An 18774-nucleotide genomic window follows, 5' to 3' on the forward strand; every position below is an offset into this window, starting at 1 on the left:
CAACCCATATTCAGTGTGCAAATTAAACAAAGAAAAATTCAAACCTCTTTTAGTTACAGTGTCTATTTACATTACACCTATACATAATAATAGTTATAATATTAATTCAAGTATTTTGTAAAACAAATGCACAAAAAAATAAAGGAAACTTTCTTAATTAGTTGTACCAATTTCTATACTTGAAAGAGATAAGCACATGATCTTTTATTTTGACGCAAACTGCATCAAGCTTTTATTTTGGCGGAAAACATGGTTTACAAACGCCTCTTATTAAATTTCTAGTGAATTGCGGTAATCGTCAACTATGCAGATGTGGAAATAATCTACACTCATGACATGGCCTAAGTGTTTTGAAAGTAGTTATGCTTACCGCAGGCTCTACACTTTCTCATCTCTCTCCTTCCTCACTATCATCATCTGCCACAGGAGCTGATGAAGGTCAGAAAACATATATTTTGACACAGTTTACAGTGTCTGCTTTAAGGGCCTGGTTCTATTTTTTCATGCTATTTATCTGCACATTCCTTGCGTTTCTTCTCCATCTTTTTTTACAGATACACACTGACACTGCTGCCGCTCGCTCACTCGTTTAAAGTTGTGATTGGGCCAGCCCAGTGTCAATCAAGAAAAGAGCCAATGGGCCGCTGATCTACGTGTTTCATGGGCTGGTCTGTCAGAAAAAAAAACTAACACTGACTTTGACCAATGCATTACACCGGCACAAACCCAGCGCCGCCAATTAAGCAAAACAAAACGAATGTGCCGCCGATGTACAAATTTTATGGGCCGTTTAAAAAAAAAAAAAAAAAAATTATGAGTATGAGATATCGGCCCAAAAAGCACGTCGGCCCACCGGGCAAATGCCCGGTATGCTCAATGGCCAGTCCAGCCATGTATCCAGGTGCAAACGAATGCTGATGATGTGGATCAGATGGAATTCCAGTGTATGCAGGAGCTGTGTAAAAAGCATCTCGGTTCGATCAAGCAAAAGTAAAAGTGATCAATTAATGTTTATTTTTCTGTTTGTTTATCCTAAATTTTTACTAAAACATTAATACAGTTAGTACGTTAGGCTATAGTAAAGAAAACGATGCCTCATAAATAGTGTGTCAGGAACAGTGACAGAAAAAGAACCAACAAGGTAACATGCCTGTAATAATAGGGCCTATTTGCAGTATTTACAGTATTTACACTCTCCAGAAATAATTTGGCAAGTCACTATTAAAATGAATGAAAGTAATTTCATTAAGTATCTTAAGTTTATTTACAATCTCCAGAAATCATTTGGTAAGTCACTCTTCAAATGAATGAAAGTAATTTCATTAAGTAACAACATACCTATAAATCCAAATACATGATCTTGTCAATTGACTAAATTTTGAAAAATTTGAAAAAAAAGTTTTATCATTTAAAAAAAACGTATAAACTAAAACTTATAGAAATAACTTTATCTGAAACAATCACCCCTACTTAGGACCATGTGATTATTTCAGTTTTTCTTTTTTAATAATTGTGCAAAAATGTCAATAATTCGGTGTTTTTCTGTCAATATGGGGTTCTGTGTGTACATTGATGAGGGGAAAAAATGAACAAATGATTTTAGCAAATGGCTCAATATAACAAAATGTGAAAAATTTAAGGGGGTCTGTATAATTTCCGTACCCAATGTATAAACACACCAGCCACTTTAACCTGTTCAATTGCTTGGTAACACAAATTGCTAATCAGCCAATCACATGGCAACAACTCAATACATTTAGGCATCTAGATGTGGTGAAGACGACTTGCTGAAGTTCAACCCAAGCATCAGAATGGAGAAGAAAGGGGCTTTAATTGACTTTGAACGTGGAATGGTTGTTGCAAATTGTCACATGACCAGAGCAGTTAATTTTCTGTTTGCACCATGAGAAGATGATGGCTGATTCAAAGCTCCAAAACAAAAGCCTAGTTAATGTTAACAAATATATGACAAAGGTTTTTGGTACAAATTATTTTTAAGGCATCTAGTATTAATATATGAAAGTCAAAATTACTCTGTTTTGTTGAGTGTGGACACATGGACACATATATAGAAATAATTTAACTTCAGAAATAATTTAACTTCAGTATACACTATCTCTCCGGTCACAATTGTGACCAGCCATAAAACACACACTTTTCCATTAAAAAAAAAACAAAAAACTAATAAAAACATTTATTGATTAATTCCAGGGGTCATTAATGACACATCATTTTGATATTTGATATTTTAAATTTTGGGATTAAATGGGTAAAGTCACAATAGTAAGGTTCACAAATAATAAAAAAGAAACAGCAAGTAACACGTTAATGAAATGTGAAACTTTGAAATACAAAGACAAAGACTGAAACTGTATTTTTTTCTTTTTTGAAAAGCATATTTTGTAAAAAAGTTAGCTTCTGTAATCAGAGGTAAATCTCCATCACCTGGGCACTTTCACATGGAGCTGCACACAGAGCCAATGTCACTGACAAGCTGCGCAAAACCACTATCATATTTTGCGCACGTTGCGCATTGATCAACGGCTCTGTGTAGTAAATGCTGCTCCATGTGAAACGCCCAGGTGATTGAGATTTACCGCTGATTACAGAACCTGCCTTCTTGACGAGATGCACATTAAATATCGCACATCATGTCTGCGCATGAATGAAACTTATAAGTCCAGATTTGTTTTTGTTTGAATGTTCCAATCTACCATGCTGGTGCAAAAGCTAAGTGGAGTCACATGTATTGTTCTCTTTTATTTCTCTTTAATTCAAGTTGTTGATTTTTTTTTTCTTTTTTTAAATTGTTTCTGTTTGATTTTACAGTGCTGCTGTTGCTGTGTCAACATGGTAAGATGCCCCCGTTAATGTACAAAGAAGTCCCAATTCCTAGTAACGGACAAAATGTCATGATTTGTTTAAAGTAATTTTACTTGGCTATTTCTTTCTTTTCTCACCCAAACAGCATGTTTTCTCTCTGCATGGGACAATGCAAAAGAATCCGTGACCTGTGAAGGAGACTCTGCATCCCTCAGTTGTTGTGAGTAATTTCTCATATACTGCGTTTAAACTTTACAATGATTCTCATGGTTTTCTTATGTGTGCAAGGCTCTGGATTCATAAATGTCCTTTGTGCCAACTATGGACGGACTGATGGCGAAACTTGCTCTGCTGGGAAACCACCTGGGCAGCTCTCAAATGTGCACTGCTCCTCAGAAACATCCCTCCAAGCGATGGCTACTCGGTAATTTAATTGATGGCAGATTTTATTATTTTGCAAGAGTGGGAACAACTGTGATACTTGTGTCTGTATTTTAAGTAACTGTGACTGTCCATCAGGTGTAATGGAAGAGAAAGCTGTTCTGTTCAAGCAGTGAACTCTGTTTTCAATGATCCCTGTTTTGGGACTTATAAATACCTGGAAGTATCTTATGAGTGTCTCCAATCTAGTAAGTCAATGGCTTGATCCCAAATCTTTTAATTTCATGTGTTTCAATGCTTCATAATTTCAATGCTTTTTGCCATTACTGACCCTTGTTCCTATTTTCCACCTTAATTCTAGAGCAGCACATAACTTGCGAAGGTTTCAGAGGTGACATTACCTGTGGTAAGATTTTATTAGCTGTGGGTTGGGTTTTTTTTTTAATCTACAGACGTTTAATCCTTAGGGGTTGAGCTGTGAATGTTGTTGTTGTCACGTGTGAGATGTGTAGTTTTTTTTTTTTTTTTTTTTAAATCTTTGGGAGTGGCAGTGTGCTGACTCAACCAAACTGTGTGTGAATGCAACTGAACACTTTATAAAAAAAAACGGTCACTTTCACTTGTAAATGGGTAGTAAGTTTCACAAAGGAGGAAACCCCCCCCCCCCCCCCCCCCGGAAGTAACCCATTTAATGAGACGTTGAAATACGAAGACTGAATGGTTTTTTTTTTTTTTTTTTTTCAGAGGAGGGTGTTCTTTCTGTTCATTATGCCAATTATGGACGGCGGAATCTTGCAACCTGCCCTCATCAATTGGCAACTACAACACACTGTTACTCTAATCGGACTGACCGTATGCGTTCCAGGTAAAGCAGAAACAATCAGACTAGAGTCACTTAATCAAACCATGGAAAATGTATTTATTAAACAAAGTTGTGCGGGTTTTTTTTTTAATAGGTGCAATGGAAAGAAGTCTTGCCATGTACTAGCTTCAAATTCGGAGTTCTCTGATCCATGTGTAGGAGTCTATAAGTACCTGGAAGTGACGTATTCCTGCGTATGAGTTTTGTGAGGTAAAAAAAAATTGGATCCTATTTTCAATTGAGTAGTGGGGAATTAAATGGCAGTTTGATTTTAGTGGGGTTTCCTTATTTTACTACTTTCTCTCTGAGGGTAAGCTATTGAGCACCTTTTTAAAATTGGTTCATTGTATACTTTGACTTAGAATCTAAATCCTAAAAATCATTTGTCTAAATGTTACAGAGCATGATCCGCACCAGAAGGTGAGGAAATGGCCTGGAAGAGCAGAAGCGGCACATCCTCTTTGGCACACTATTTCTGTCTCTCTCAAATCTGCTTTTGAAATCGTTTTTCAAAGAGCTTCATACAAATAAATTGCTGTTGAAATGAAATCTGCCTCCCCTCCTTCACACACAAACACTGGTGTCCTTTGAATAAATCATGTCATGGCACTGCTTATTACAGAAGCATTTATTAAACAAATGTTATAAAAAAAAATCCGGGTTTTTTAACACATGCTGGGTTGAGCCTTTTTTTTTTTTTTTTTTTTCTTCAGTGTTTTGGGTAGTTTGTGTTACTCAGATCCTGGGTCAGCCTTAACCCAATGGTTGAGTTAAAGTAACTTATTTAAAGGTTTTTTTTTTCTCTGTGTTTTAATAACATTAAAGGAATTTACCCAAAAATTAAAATCTGTTAGGGTTTTGTTTTTATACCTTCGTGTACCCACTCAAGTTTTAAACTTGAAAAAGTTTCCTTCTGCTAAATATTAAATCAAAGTATTACACAGACGCTTTTGTCCAAAGCGACTTACAGTGCATTCAGGCTATCAATTTTTACCTATCGTGTGTTCCCGGGGAATCGACGCAATGCTCTACCAATTGAGCTATAGGAACACTATATATAAATATAAACTCTATGAAAGAAGGTTGAAAACCAAACGGTTGCTGGTCCACAGTGACATCCAGAGTATTTTTCCCCTTTCAAAGTCAGTGTGGACTGCATGGTTATCCAGACTCGTCAAAATATCTTTTGTGTACAGCACAAGAAAAACATTTATATAATGTAGGTTTGGGACCACATGTGAGTGAATAAACAATGACAGAAATAAAATTTAAGCAAATGCAAAAAAAAAAAAAAAAAAAAACTTTTGTAAATAAGTGTGGTGTCCCATGAGAGGGACACTAGGGATGTTAATGTATGCAGGGCTGCTGTTGGCCAAATGGGTGCCCTAAGCAGAATTGTATTGTTGTGACCCCTCCCCAAATTTTATGGAAGTAAAAAAACTAAAAAAACAAAACGCCTATTATAGGGGTCAAAATAGGACTTTAATAAAATATAAAACTAACTAACTAACTTGTAACTAAATTTTATTATTTACAGATTACAATTGTAGCTAGACAGATGCCTATGCCTATGATTTTACCAACCCTTTCTCATGGCGGATTCGTAGATACTAATTCGTACAAATTAACCAAGTGGCTAAATCGTACGATATCGTACGAGCTGGGTCGTATGAATTCGTACAATTTGTTCATTGCATTTAATAAAAGCCCATCAAGACGAATTCGTACGAATTCGCACAATTTAATGTATTGGTTAAATCGTACTATATCGTATGATTTGTTTTTCACGTTCAATTAGCGTGTCCCAGTCTCACGGCAGTTTGTGATTTGGTCACGTAATTTAATCTATTGATTCAGTGGCAGGGACACGTTTATTTCGTTATTTTCGTGATTGCAGCACGTTTTTTTTTAACTAATGCATTTCAATTGGATGCATCTTTCGTGCAACAGCTGTCACAGTGTCTGGGTTGTGTTCCCTGGGTTTCCACTAGGTGTCCTCAGTTCCCACGGTGTTTATCATATTATCACTTCCTGTCTCCTTATTTGGTCACCTTCCTCCTTGTTTAGTTAATTGATTGTTCCCCACCTGTCTCCTGTTTCCCCATGATCCTTTTGTGTATATAACCCGGTCTGTCTTAGTATGTGTCACGGAGTCGTTGTTTATTCATGTCCGTCAGTTCGTGCCCTTGCCTTGTCTTCTTGTTTAATTTATGTTTTGGATGGATGTTTCCTATTGACCCCTGCCTGGACTGTTTATGCTTTTTGGATTACCCCTTAATAAAGGACTTACTCGCAATTGGTTCTATCTCCGTGCCTCATTGGATCCCGGCCGTGACAGAACGACTCCGTCCCACTAGGAACCAGCGGTATGTAATTTTTCCGTTCCCCAGCCAAGATGGCGGAGCGGCGGACCAAGTACCTTCGGTTGATCTCCCTCCGCCAAGAGGGCAATGAAGTGGGTGCCCTGGCTCAGGTGTTCTGGTCCCTGTCCGAGGACATGGGCTACAACGATGCGGCCCTCAAGGACTATTTTAATGGCGGGCTGGATGATCCAGTGTCTCAGGAGGAGATGGCGCAGTTAAAGACACTGGAATTCTGGGAATTCGTGCGCTACCTGCAGCATCGGCTTTGGTGGGATGCCCCAGCCACTTCTATCTCTTCCGGCGGGGTGGTCGTCAGCCCAGCACCACTGCCCAGGATGGCAACCAGCCAAGCACCACAACCCAAGATGGCTGCCAGTCCAGCACCACTGCCCAGGATGGCTACCAGCCAAGCGCCACGGCACAAGATGGCCGCTAACCCAGCGCCAATGCCCAAATTGGCCACCGTTCCAGCGCCACAGCCCAAGATGGCCGCCAGCCCAGCGCCAATGCCCAAATTGGCCACCGGTTCAGCGCCACAGCACCAGATGGCTGTCAGTCCAGCGCCACAGCACCAGATGGCCGTCAGTCCAGCGCCACAGCACCAGATGGCCGTCAGTCCAGCGCCACAGCACCAGATGGCCGTCAGTCCAGCGCCACAGCACCAGATGGCCGTCAGTCCAGCGCCACAGCACAAGATGGCCGTCAGTCCAGCGCCACAGCACAAGATGGCCGTCAGTCCAGCGCCACTGCACAAGATGGCCACTAACCAAGCGCCAATGCCCAAATTGGCCACTGGTCCAGCGCCACAGTACAAGATGGCCGCCAGTCCAGCGCCACAACCCCAGATGGCCGCCAGTCCAGCGCCACAACCCCAGATGGCCGCCAGCGCAGCACCACAGTACAAGATGGCCGCCTGTCCAGAGTCCAGAGTCGAATCAGGTGCCTGTGAACTCCCCGGAGTCGAGTCAGGTGCCTGTGAACTCCCCGGAGTCGAGTCAGGTGCCTGTGAACTCCCCGGAGTCGAGTCAGGTGCCTGTGAACTCCCCGGAGTCGAGTCAGGTGCCTGTGAACTCCCCGGAGTCGAGTCAGGTGCCTGTGAACTCGGAACCAGCGGTATGTAATTTTTCCGTTCCCCAGCCAAGATGGCGGAGCGGCGGACCAAGTACCTTCGGTTGATCGCCCTCCGCCAAGAGGGCAATGAAGTGGGTGCCCTGGCTCAGGTGTTCTGGTCCCTGTCCGAGGACATGGGCTACAACGATGCGGCCCTCAAGGACTATTTTAATGGCGGGCTGGATGATCCAGTGTCTCAGGAGGAGATGGCGCAGTTAAAGACACTGGAATTCTGGGAATTCGTGCGCTACCTGCAGCATCGGCTTTGGTGGGATGCCCCAGCCACTTCTATCTCTTCCGGCGGGGTGGTCGTCAGCCCAGCACCACTGCCCAGGATGGCAACCAGCCAAGCACCACAACCCAAGATGGCTGCCAGTCCAGCACCACTGCCCAGGATGGCTACCAGCCAAGCGCCACGGCACAAGATGGCCGCTAACCCAGCGCCAATGCCCAAATTGGCCACCGTTCCAGCGCCACAGCCCAAGATGGCCGCCAGCCCAGCGCCAATGCCCAAATTGGCCACCGGTTCAGCGCCACAGCACCAGATGGCCGTCAGTCCAGCGCCACAGCACCAGATGGCCGTCAGTCCAGCGCCACAGCACCAGATGGCCGTCAGTCCAGCGCCACAGCACCAGATGGCCGTCAGTCCAGCGCCACAGCACCAGATGGCCGTCAGTCCAGCGCCACAGCACAAGATGGCCGTCAGTCCAGCGCCACAGCACAAGATGGCCGTCAGTCCAGCGCCACTGTACAAGATGGCCACTAACCAAGCGCCAATGCCCAAATTGGCCACTGGTCCAGCGCCACAGTACAAGATGGCCGCCAGTCCAGCGCCACAACCCCAGATGGCCGCCAGCGCAGCACCACAGTACAAGATGGCCGCCTGTCCAGAGTCCAGAGTCGAGTCAGGTGCCTGTGAACTCCCCGGAGTCGAGTCAGGTGCCTGTGAACTCCCCGGAGTCGAGTCAGGTGCCTGTGAACTCCCCGGAGTCGAGTCAGGTGCCTGTGAACTCCCCGGAGTCGAGTCAGGTGCCTGTGAACTCCCCGGAGTCGAGCCAGGTGCCTGTGAACTCCCCGGAGTCGAGCCAGGTGCCTGTGAACTCCCCGGAGTCGAGCCAGGTGCCTGTGAACTCCCCGGAGTCGAGCCAGGTGCCTGTGAACTCCCCGGAGTCGAGCCAGGTGCCTGTGAACTCCACGGAGTCGAGCCAGGTGCCTGTGAACTCCACGGAGTCGAGCCAGGTGCCTGTGAACTCCCCGGAGTCGAGCCAGGTGCCTGTGAACTCCCCGGAGTCGAGCCAGGTGCCTGTGAACTCCCCGGAGTCGAGCCAGGTGCCTGTGAACTCCCCGGAGTCGAGTCAGGTGCCTGTGAACTCCCCGGAGTCGAGTCAGGTGCCAGGGAACTCGCCGGAGTCGAGTCAGGTGCCAGGGAACTCCCCGGAGTCGAGTCAGGTGCCAGGGAACTCCCCGGAGTCGAGTCAGGTGCCAGGGAACTCCCCGGAGTCGAGTCAGGTGCCAGGGAACTCCCCGGAGTCGAGTCAGGTGCCAGGGAACTCCCCGGAGTCGAGTCAGGTGCCAGGGAACTCCCCAGAGTCGAGTCAGGTGCCAGGGAACTCTCCAGAGTCAGGGCTAGTCACCGATGACCCTCCAGAGGCAGGGCTAGTCACCGATGACCCTCCAGAGGCAGGGCTAGTCACCGTTGACCCTCCAGAGTCAGGGTTAGTCACCGTTGACCCTCCAGAGTCAGGGCTAGTCACCGTTGACCTTCAAGGACTGAGTCAAGTCACCGTTGACCTTCAAGGACTGAGTCAAGTCACCGTTGACCTTCAAGGACTGAGTCAAGTCACCGTTGACCTTCAAGGACTGAGTCAATTCACCGTTGACCTTCAAGGACTGAGTCAAGTCACCTCTGATCTTCATGAACAAAGGCAAGTCACCTCTGATCTTCATGAACAAAGGCAAGTCACCTCTGATCTTCATGAACAAGGGCAAGTCACCATTGATCTTCATGAGCAAATGCAAGTCACCAATGATCTTCATGAGCAGTGTCAGGCCAGCACCGATCTTCTGGAGTCCAGTAGAGACACCATGGAATTACCAGAGTCTCGTCCTCCCGTTGATCCGGCCGCACGGAAGTGGTGGGCTTCTGATCCGCCCTGGGGGCTTTGTGCATCGACCACAGGGATGTGGTGGTCTTCTGCTCCGCCCTGGAGGGCTTCCGCTTTGACCACAGGGGGGTGGTGGTCTTCTGCTCCGTCCTGGGGGCCTTCCGCCCTGACCACATGGTGGTGGTGGTCTTCTGCTCCGCCCTGGGGAACACCAGCCTCGACCACAAGGATGTGGTGGTCTTCTGCTCCGCCCTGGGGAACTCTGGCCTCGACCACAAGGTTGTGGTGGTCTTCTGCTCCGCCCTGGGGGCTTCCGCTCTAACCACACGGACATGGTGGTCTTCTGCTCCGCCCTGGGGGGCTTCCGCTCTTACCACACGGACATGGTGGTCTTCTGCTCCGCCCTGGGGGGGCGCTTGCCCTGACTACACGGTTGTGGTGGTCTTCCGCTCTGCCCTGGAGGACTCTGGCCATGACCACAAGGGTGTGGTGGTCTTCTGCTCCGCCCTGGGGGGCTTCATGTTGTTTTTTCCTTTTGTTTTTGTGTTAATGTCTGTCCCTGTTCCTTTATGTTAGTCTGGCCCTCCGTCCCTCCCCCTGAGCCTCCACCTGTCCGCATCCCTCCTGGTCTCTGTTTTGTGTCTGTCTCGGAGCATCTGGGAGCCGCTCCGTAGAAGGGGGGTACTGTCACAGTGTCTGGGTTGTGTTCCCTGGGTTTCCACTAGGTGTCCTCAGTTCCCACGGTGTTTATCATATTATCACTTCCTGTCTCCTTATTTGGTCACCTTCCTCCTTGTTTAGTTAATTGATTGTTCCCCACCTGTCTCCTGTTTCCCCATTATCCTTTTGTGTATATAACCCGGTCTGTCTTAGTATGTGTCACGGAGTTGTTGTTTATTCATGTCCGTCAGTTCATGCCCTTGCCTTGTCTTCTTGTTTAATTTATGTTTTGGATGGATGTTTCCTATTGACCCCAGCCTGGACTGTTTATGCTTTTTGGATTACCCCTTAATAAAGGACTTACTCGCAATTGGTTCTATCTCCGTGCCTCATTGGATCCCGGCCGTGACAACAGCACGATACTTTCTGATTAATTAATTTATTATTATTTTTCCACAGGACAACAGAAGAAACTCACAAAAACTTTTTTTTTCGGAGCTTAATTTACTGTAACAAAACTGAGGAACATACTCTATTGCTGGTGACAAAAACACATATTAGAGAGGATCTAGTGCGGGTTGTCTCCAAAAATTTGATTGATGAGGGTCATAAAAGCCATCTGTTCTGGACACCTGTTTGTACACCCCCCTCCCCTCCCTGTACAGCCAGTGACCTTAATATGAACTTATGAACCCAAGAAGGAATTTCGGTGGGAGGGAGAAGTGTTGGGAAGCTATGTGCTTTTTTTTAAACTCTGAAAAGGGCGAAATCATGAAAATGGTGTAAGGGAAGATTTTATTAAGGTTTTAAATACACAGTGCATTTCAAGAAAAAGGTTATAAACACATAGCAGTAATGGAAACAATGTAATGATCGCTTTCGTTGTTGGAAAACGGTAAAAACGTTGTTAAAGTTGTTACAAATGAAATAAAACTAGGTTACTGGTTATTTATCTAAAACAACCAACCAAACAAGTCAGAAACTATCAGATATGTTTTCGTTAAGCAATACGTGAAAAAGATGTGAGAGCTTGTAGCATTACAATTTAAAAATGGTGTTTTGTTACCAGCTAGAAAAGAAAGAAAACTAAGTAATAGAGTTTTAGCATTTGTATCTTACCTCAAACTGAAAAAAGAAACTAATGTAAAGCAGCGATACAAACCAGAAAAGTAGGAGTTTTGTCACGATGTTAGAGAAAAGTTAAAACAAAAGAAAAAGAGGTAGACATTTACGCCGATCTCAAAGAAAATACATCAGACAAGATACTTGTCAAAACTATGCTGTACTTTACCACTAACTAAAATTTTACTGACAAGAGTTAAACAAAAGAAAAAAAAGATCTCATAGCAAAGTGTTACGATGTCTCCGGTAACATTAGATCGACTCAAACTAAAAAAAAAGAAGCTAATGTAAAGCAATGTTATAAACCAAGAAAGTATCCGTTTGTCACATCGGGTGAAAACTTAAAACAAAAGAAAAAAAGGTAACTTAGGCATTTACGCTGATCTCAAAGAAAATACATCGGACCCCATCTTTAAAACACCAGCACAAGATACTTGTCAAAACTATGCTGTACTTTAACACTAACTACAATTTTTAAAATCTAGACTGTTAAACGAAAGAAAATAAAAAGATCCTCCGGCAGAGTTGCGAAGCCTTCCGTAAAACAACCTCCCGGCACCGATGAACAGTTAGAATGAGGCTTGGGAATGCTCCGGAAATAAACCACGCCTCCAGCGCTAGAGAGGGCCGGGCAGGAGGCGTGATAGCAGCATCAAATAGATTTAAATGTTACAATAATTAAACTAAGTAGTTTTTAATAAATAGACATCAGTCCTTAATTAGTGAAAACTTTATATCCGTTTAAACATATGGTCAATTTTTACTTTTTAAATGATGTAGGCCTATATGATTTTTATTTACTTTTAGGCTAGTCTTAAAAAAAAGAAAAGAAAAAAAAGAAGAAAAAAAAAACATAGTTGAAAAAAGTGTTATTTGTTTTTAATGTATTAAGTTAATTACTTTAATCTACGCCTAGTCTAAATCTAGACTATCTCCGTCGATAGATCTTTTATTTTTGTCAAGCTTAATTTCTCAAGCTATGTCAATAAACACACACACACACAAACACACTTTCCTTCTGTCAAGCTTGTGTCGTGTTATCTAGTAAATAAACCAGACGTCATCTCAAGCACCGAAACGCGAATGTGTCCGGCGTCTGGCATCTGTGTGATTCCTGGCGCGTGCATATCAGTTAGACATCAAGCGGTTGTAAAAACATCTAACGGGTTTTGAAATGGTTGTAATTCGATTGTGAAACTAACTAATTTCAGAGGGTGTTTTGAGATCTGATTTATTGCTATATTAAGTGCTTCTGTAAGTTGTAATCTTTCGTTGTCATATCTTTTACATTTTATTAAAATAGGTTCAATTGTTTCAGAAGATCACATTTAACACAAAGTCCAGACACATGTATTTCCTCTTATAAATAATGACTGATTAAGTGCAATGTGTCCAATTCTATGGCGAGATCTTCCCTTCTATTCCCAAAAATTCTCCTTTCATTTCCAAATGTTCTTTGAATATTATATAAATGCCGTCCTTTATTCTAACCAACCCATTTAATTTGACACGTATATTTTTATTTTTTATTTATTTTTTAATTAGACCTTTTATTTCTAATTTATTCATTGGAGTATTAAATACGATGTCTGACATTTTAATGCTTTTATCTGGTCCACTACTTTCATTAACTTCATTACCTATATGTGTGGGTATCCATACAAAATAAATATTTGTTTTGCTTGTATTCTGAACAAACTCTGTAAAATGACTGACAAAATGTCTTGTCTAGTAGAAGCTTCACAACTCTTTTAAACTTGATAGTACTGAAAATGAGTCTGAACATATGACTACTTTAGGTACATTAATGTGTTCAAACCCACTGAAGAGCCAAAAATATGACAATCATTTCTGTAGTATAAACAGATGGATGATTAGATGTTTTTTCTGGTATTCTATACCTAACCCTTGGAGCATATATAGCTGCTGCTGCTGTATGGACTGTTTCAGGATCTTTAGATACATCTATGTATATGAGTTACTTTAAAACTAGGTTAGCCTATATGCTCTTTATTTTTAATCTAAACAAAAGACCTTGATGTTTTATTTTATTTTAATAACCCACTCACACTTACTTTAGTAGCCTTAATCATTGAATATGTCATTTATTTTGTTAAGATTAACTTCTGGTACGAAATTCTAGATTCATAAATGTATGTTTTTCAATATTCCACCACGTTTAGTGGCGTTTAAAGAGGAATTTGTGATGTATTTGGACACGTTAAAAGGAATGAAAAGGCCCAAAGCAAGATTTTCTATATATATATATATATATATATATATATATATATATATATGCTCTTTATTTTTAATCTAAACAGAAGTCCTTGATGTTTTATTTTATTTTAATAAGCCACTCACACTTACTTTAGTAGCCTTAATCATTGAATATGTCATTTATTTTGTTAATATTAACTTCTGGTACGAAATTCTAGATTCATAAATGTATGTTTTTCAATATTCCACCACGTTTAGTGGCGTTTAAAGAGGAATTTGTGATATATTTGGAGACGTTAAAAGGAATGAAAAGACCCAAAGCAAGATTTTTGTATTCTTCATTAGAGGACTTTGGTTTCTTAATGTGAAAATCTGTTACTCCCCCCTACATTTTTTTTTATCATTACATTTTTATTTTTTATTAAGCGTTGTTTCATTTATTTTACATTTATTTTGTTTTATGATGTACAGAGTGTGAACAAAAATTGAGTGTAATCTCAGACCGTATTTGTAAATCTAACAGTAATGTACGTCTTTATGTTTTTAATGTTTAAAGCATCGAATAAAAAATAAAAAACACACACTAACACATCCCCCACCTCCCTAATGACGTTGGTCGCAAAGGTTTAAATGTATGTTAAAATAATTAAACAAAGTAATGTTTTTAATAACAACACATCAGTTCTCATTTGATAAAAACATTCTACCTGGTTTTAATATTAGACCGATGTTTTTACTTTAAAATTAGGTTAACCTATACGATTAAATTTTTTCATCTCAACAAAAATTCCTTGTTGGAAAAAAGTGTTGTTTTATTTAATTTTAATAAGTCTCTCACACATACTTTAGTAGTCTAAATCCTTGAATACGTCTTTTATGTTGTCAATATTAACTTCTATCATTGCTATATCTTTGCTATATCAATTAAAACATGCGTTTAGGCAAACACAAATATTAAACAGGAATGAATGTGATATGTCAAGATTGGCTTTTCTTGCCAAAGAAACTTTTACAACATTACAGGAAAGGCTAAATATTTCATCTCTAGTAGTGTGTAGAAACGTGTCTGGTGTCTTTGTGTTTACTTTTACGACCATGGCAGCGAAGATTGTAAAACATCTAAAGGTTTTTGGGGGTTTGCAACTCAACTGTAATCTAATTAGTTTTCCGGGGTTCTGGTGTTGTAAATGGTGTGCTGCAGGTCAGCTAAAGTAAAAAAAAAAATAGGTCACAAACACGAAAATGCCTATATTAGATTGCAAATGAGTTGTCATAAGTTTTCTTTGAAACCAAAAGTGTTTGTTGCTACAAATGTCTCACAGAACTTTATACAATAGATTAGACGTACTTTCTCACTTTCCAAATGGTGTTGTTAACCATGATGTTTAAAATAGTTTAAAAAAAGTATTATTTTTTAGCTTTCGTGTAGGATTCATGTCAGTACTCAAATGTTTTTAGCAAGAGTCCAGAGACAGATGAAAATAGATGCGTGAAGAAAAAAATGTAAGAGTTTTTAATGAGAGACTAAATGCTTTAGGTTGTTTAAAACAATTGAGTTTATGCATTTCTCTTTGTGTGTACGGTAACCGTTGCATACATGAGGCAGAAGAAATACATAAACGCATTGTGGTTGATGTTAAACAAAAAAAAAATATTATTTATATATCATAACTTACTTTCTTTTCAAAACACAATAAACATTCTTATGACTTTTTTAACTGCGAACAACCGGTTTGGTTGGAAAATAAAAAATAAATAAAAACATATTATGTTTCTTAGTTAGAATGCTTATAGTTTGTAGTAAAATCACATATATAAGCTAAAACATTTTTCTTTCAAGCCACACGGTTTTCACACACACACACACACACACACACACACACACACACACACACACACACACACCTCACAAAACTGCCAACAAGGACCTTAAGTTTTTGTTTTAACGTTTAGCTGTAGCTGAGACCTTAAGACCAGTTTTGGGGAGGTTACTATGAACTTTGTAATAGGTTATAGATCACAAATTACCCTATTTAAAATCTAAAAGGTTGTGCAACTATATCAATTTCTTTAAAAAAGTATTGTAACTGATAACATTTTATTACGTGTTTTAAGACTTGTAATGTTTTCAACCGTTAATCTTTTGAAACATGTAAACAGGACAGGTTTAACATTAGAGCACTCGACAACTAATGACCGTCAGACTTTTCAAAATCCTTCATCACTTAAATTAGGATTGTGATCGTGATTTCATTTTAAAGCACAAACAACACGAAATCAGATTTGCTTGGAGATTAAATACATATTTAAAAACACAACAAGAAAGTTTAACAGCTATGATACTGTTTTGAAATCAGGTTTTTCCACACCTATGAAGGGAAATGCCACGGCATCTAACAAGGGGGTTGGTAAAACACTACAATTTAACAAATATATATACATCAGCCAAATAGGAAATTAGCATAGGTCTTTAACTCCTGAAACATCTGACTCATATTTTAAAGTAGTTAAGGTAGTTTATGAAATATATCAATTAAATCTGGTCGTGTATGAAAAGAATATTCAGATGTAACATTTTCATAATTAACAGCAATTTAATTATTTTTTCTCACTGACTGTAACTGATTACATTTTTTTTTTGTAATCAAAGGATATAATTTAGCTATATGTAACTAGTTGATCCCCCTAACAATGATTAAGTTTTCTAACAATAATAGATGGTGAAAGAGTTCATTACCCTCTTTAACTTTAAAAATGCGGACAGTGTCGCTTAACACTAGTTTGGCAAACAAGTCTTTGCTCTTAAAACAACCCCAGACCCCGACTTGAAAGCACCGTAACAAGTATAGCCATTGCAGAAATGTATTATAGAGATGCAGTAAGATAAACTCTGGATGCACGATTGACCGACTTATGACATGTTTACCATGTTATTACAAGGCCCTGCTTACCTAGTTTTATGATGAAACATGTCTGTAAAAATAAACAAACATACACACAATCTCCAGAACGGAGTCTGATGATGGGGGTTCATCACTTCATGATGAAGACAGACTGGATATTCAGACCACAGCAGCAGGACACGATTGTCTTTTTCTAAAGATAAAGACAATTATTTGGTTTCAGGACACACGAATCCTAATGGCTCACAAGATAACATAACAACGGTTGCTCCATTACAGCATAGCCAACCCTATTTTAGCCTGTTTTAGCACATGTACAGTATAACGTACAACCCAAATTCCGGAAAAGTTGGGACGTTTTTTAAATTTTAATAAAATGAAAACTAAAGGAATTTCAAATCACATGAGCCAATATTTTATTCACAATAGAACATAGATAACGTAGCAAATGTTTAAACTGAGAAATTTTACACTTTTATCCACTTAATTAGCTCATTTAAAATTTAATGCCTGCTACAGGTTTTAAAAAAGTTGGCACGGGGGCAACAAATGGCTAAAAAAGCAAGCAGTTTTGAAAAGATTCAGCTGGGAGAACATCTAGTGATTAAGTTAATTGATATCAGGTCTGTAACATGATTAGCTATAAAAGCTTTGTCTTAGAGAAGCAGAGTCTCTCAGAAGTAAATATGGACAGAGGCTCTCCAATCTGTGAAAGACTGCGTAAAAAAATTGTGGAAAACTTTAAAAACAATGTTCCTCAACGTCAAATTGCAAAGGCTTTGCAAATCTCATCATCTACAGTGCATAACATCATCAAAAGATTCAGAGAAACTGGAGAAATCTCTGTGCGTAAGGGACAAGGCCGGAGACCTTTATTGGATGCCCGTGGTCTTCGGGCTCTCAGACGACACTGCATCACTCAGGGGCATGATTGTGTCAATGACATTACTAAATGGGCCCAGGAATACTTTCAGAAACCACTGTCGGTAAACACAATCCGCCGTGCCATCAGCAGATGCCAACTAAAGCTCTATCATGCAAAAAGGAAGCCATATGTGAACATGGTCCAGAAGCGCCGTCGTGTCCTGTGGGCCAAGGCTCATTTAAAATGGACTATTTCAAAGTGGAATAGTGTTTTATGGTCAGACGAGTCCAAATATGACATTCTTGTTGGAAATCACGGACGCCGTGTCCTCCGGGCTAAAGAGGAGGGAGACCTTCCAGCATGTTATCAGCGTTCAGTTCAAAAGCCAGCATCTCTGATGGTATGGGGGTGCATAAGTGCATACGGTATGGGCAGCTTGCATGTTTTGGAAGGCTCTGTGAATGCTGAAAGGTATATAAAGGTTTTAGAGCAACATATGCTTCCCTCCAAACAACGTCTATTTCAGGGAAGGCCTTGTTTATTTCAGCAGGACAATGCAAAACCACATACTGCAGCTATAACAACAGCATGGCTTCGTTGTAGAAGAGTCCGGGTGCTAACCTGGCCTGCCTGCAGTCCAGATCTTTCACCTATAGAGAACATTTGGCGCATCATTAAACGAAAAATACGTCAAAGACGACCACGAACTCTTCAGCAGCTGGAAATCTATATAAGGCAAGAATGGGACCAAATTCCAACAGCAAAACTCCAGCAACTCATAGCCTCAATGCCCAGAAGTTAATACTGAATCATCTAAATAAAGTTAACTGTGTGAACACATATTGGTGGTTATTGTCTTTTGTTCATTTAAGTTAGTGATGTTTGTGTTCGCAGTTTTAGGCACAGTGCCTCTGTCATTTGTTTAGCTTAAACATCAGTTTTTAGTCAGTTACAAAGGTGTCAGGCATTAAGTATTTGTATTTTTAACTAACCTAATTATGACAGAGGTACAGGTTTCAGGTGTTTTTGGTGAGTGTAAGCGGTGAAAACTTAAATGTGACCGTAAATGTGACAGACGAGTGCATTAGCTACTCAAACCGTACACCTCGTCATCTTTTAATAAAATATTCCGGCAAAAAACGCTAAGACAAATTGTGTAAGTGTTCATTAAGATGCCGAAATGAAAATAAGCCTACAAATATTCATAATGACAATAAGTACAATATACCCTAACAGCATGATAGAACTGCTAAGTACACCTAAAATTTGCTAGAGTGGTGAGATATAAACCGCAATGTTTTTCATAGCATTATACTTTGAAACCAGAAAGAAATGTTTCCATGACTTTGTTAGCTCTTTCCTT

The 18774-nt window shown here is 40.6% G+C and overlaps 1 protein-coding gene across 8 annotated transcripts in view; it reads left to right on the forward strand.

Moving 5' to 3' along the window:
- Window positions 1-4609, forward strand: part of LOC132118371 (L-rhamnose-binding lectin CSL3-like) — a 63411-nt gene extending 58802 nt beyond the window's left edge. For 4 of the 8 annotated variants that reach the window (XM_059528184.1, XM_059528180.1, XM_059528179.1 and 1 more), the window contains 5 exons: window positions 3343-3452; window positions 3566-3610; window positions 3949-4069; window positions 4161-4271; window positions 4467-4609. In XM_059528184.1, the coding sequence (XP_059384167.1) occupies window positions 3343-3452; window positions 3566-3610; window positions 3949-4069; window positions 4161-4266 (382 nt within the window). In that variant the 3' untranslated portion in view covers window positions 4267-4271; window positions 4467-4609. Of the gene's footprint in view, window positions 1-2571; window positions 2747-2829; window positions 2854-2968; window positions 3044-3111; window positions 3248-3342; window positions 3453-3565; window positions 3611-3948; window positions 4070-4160; window positions 4272-4466 lie in introns of those variants that run through there. The other 4 variants (XM_059528183.1, XM_059528182.1, XM_059528178.1 and 1 more) reach the window with 3 other exon arrangements.
- Window positions 4610-18774: the final 14165 nt, after the last annotated feature.

This window comes from Carassius carassius, chromosome 37 (genome assembly GCF_963082965.1).
Source record: "Carassius carassius chromosome 37, fCarCar2.1, whole genome shotgun sequence".
NCBI classification, from domain to species: domain Eukaryota; kingdom Metazoa; phylum Chordata; class Actinopteri; order Cypriniformes; family Cyprinidae; genus Carassius; species Carassius carassius.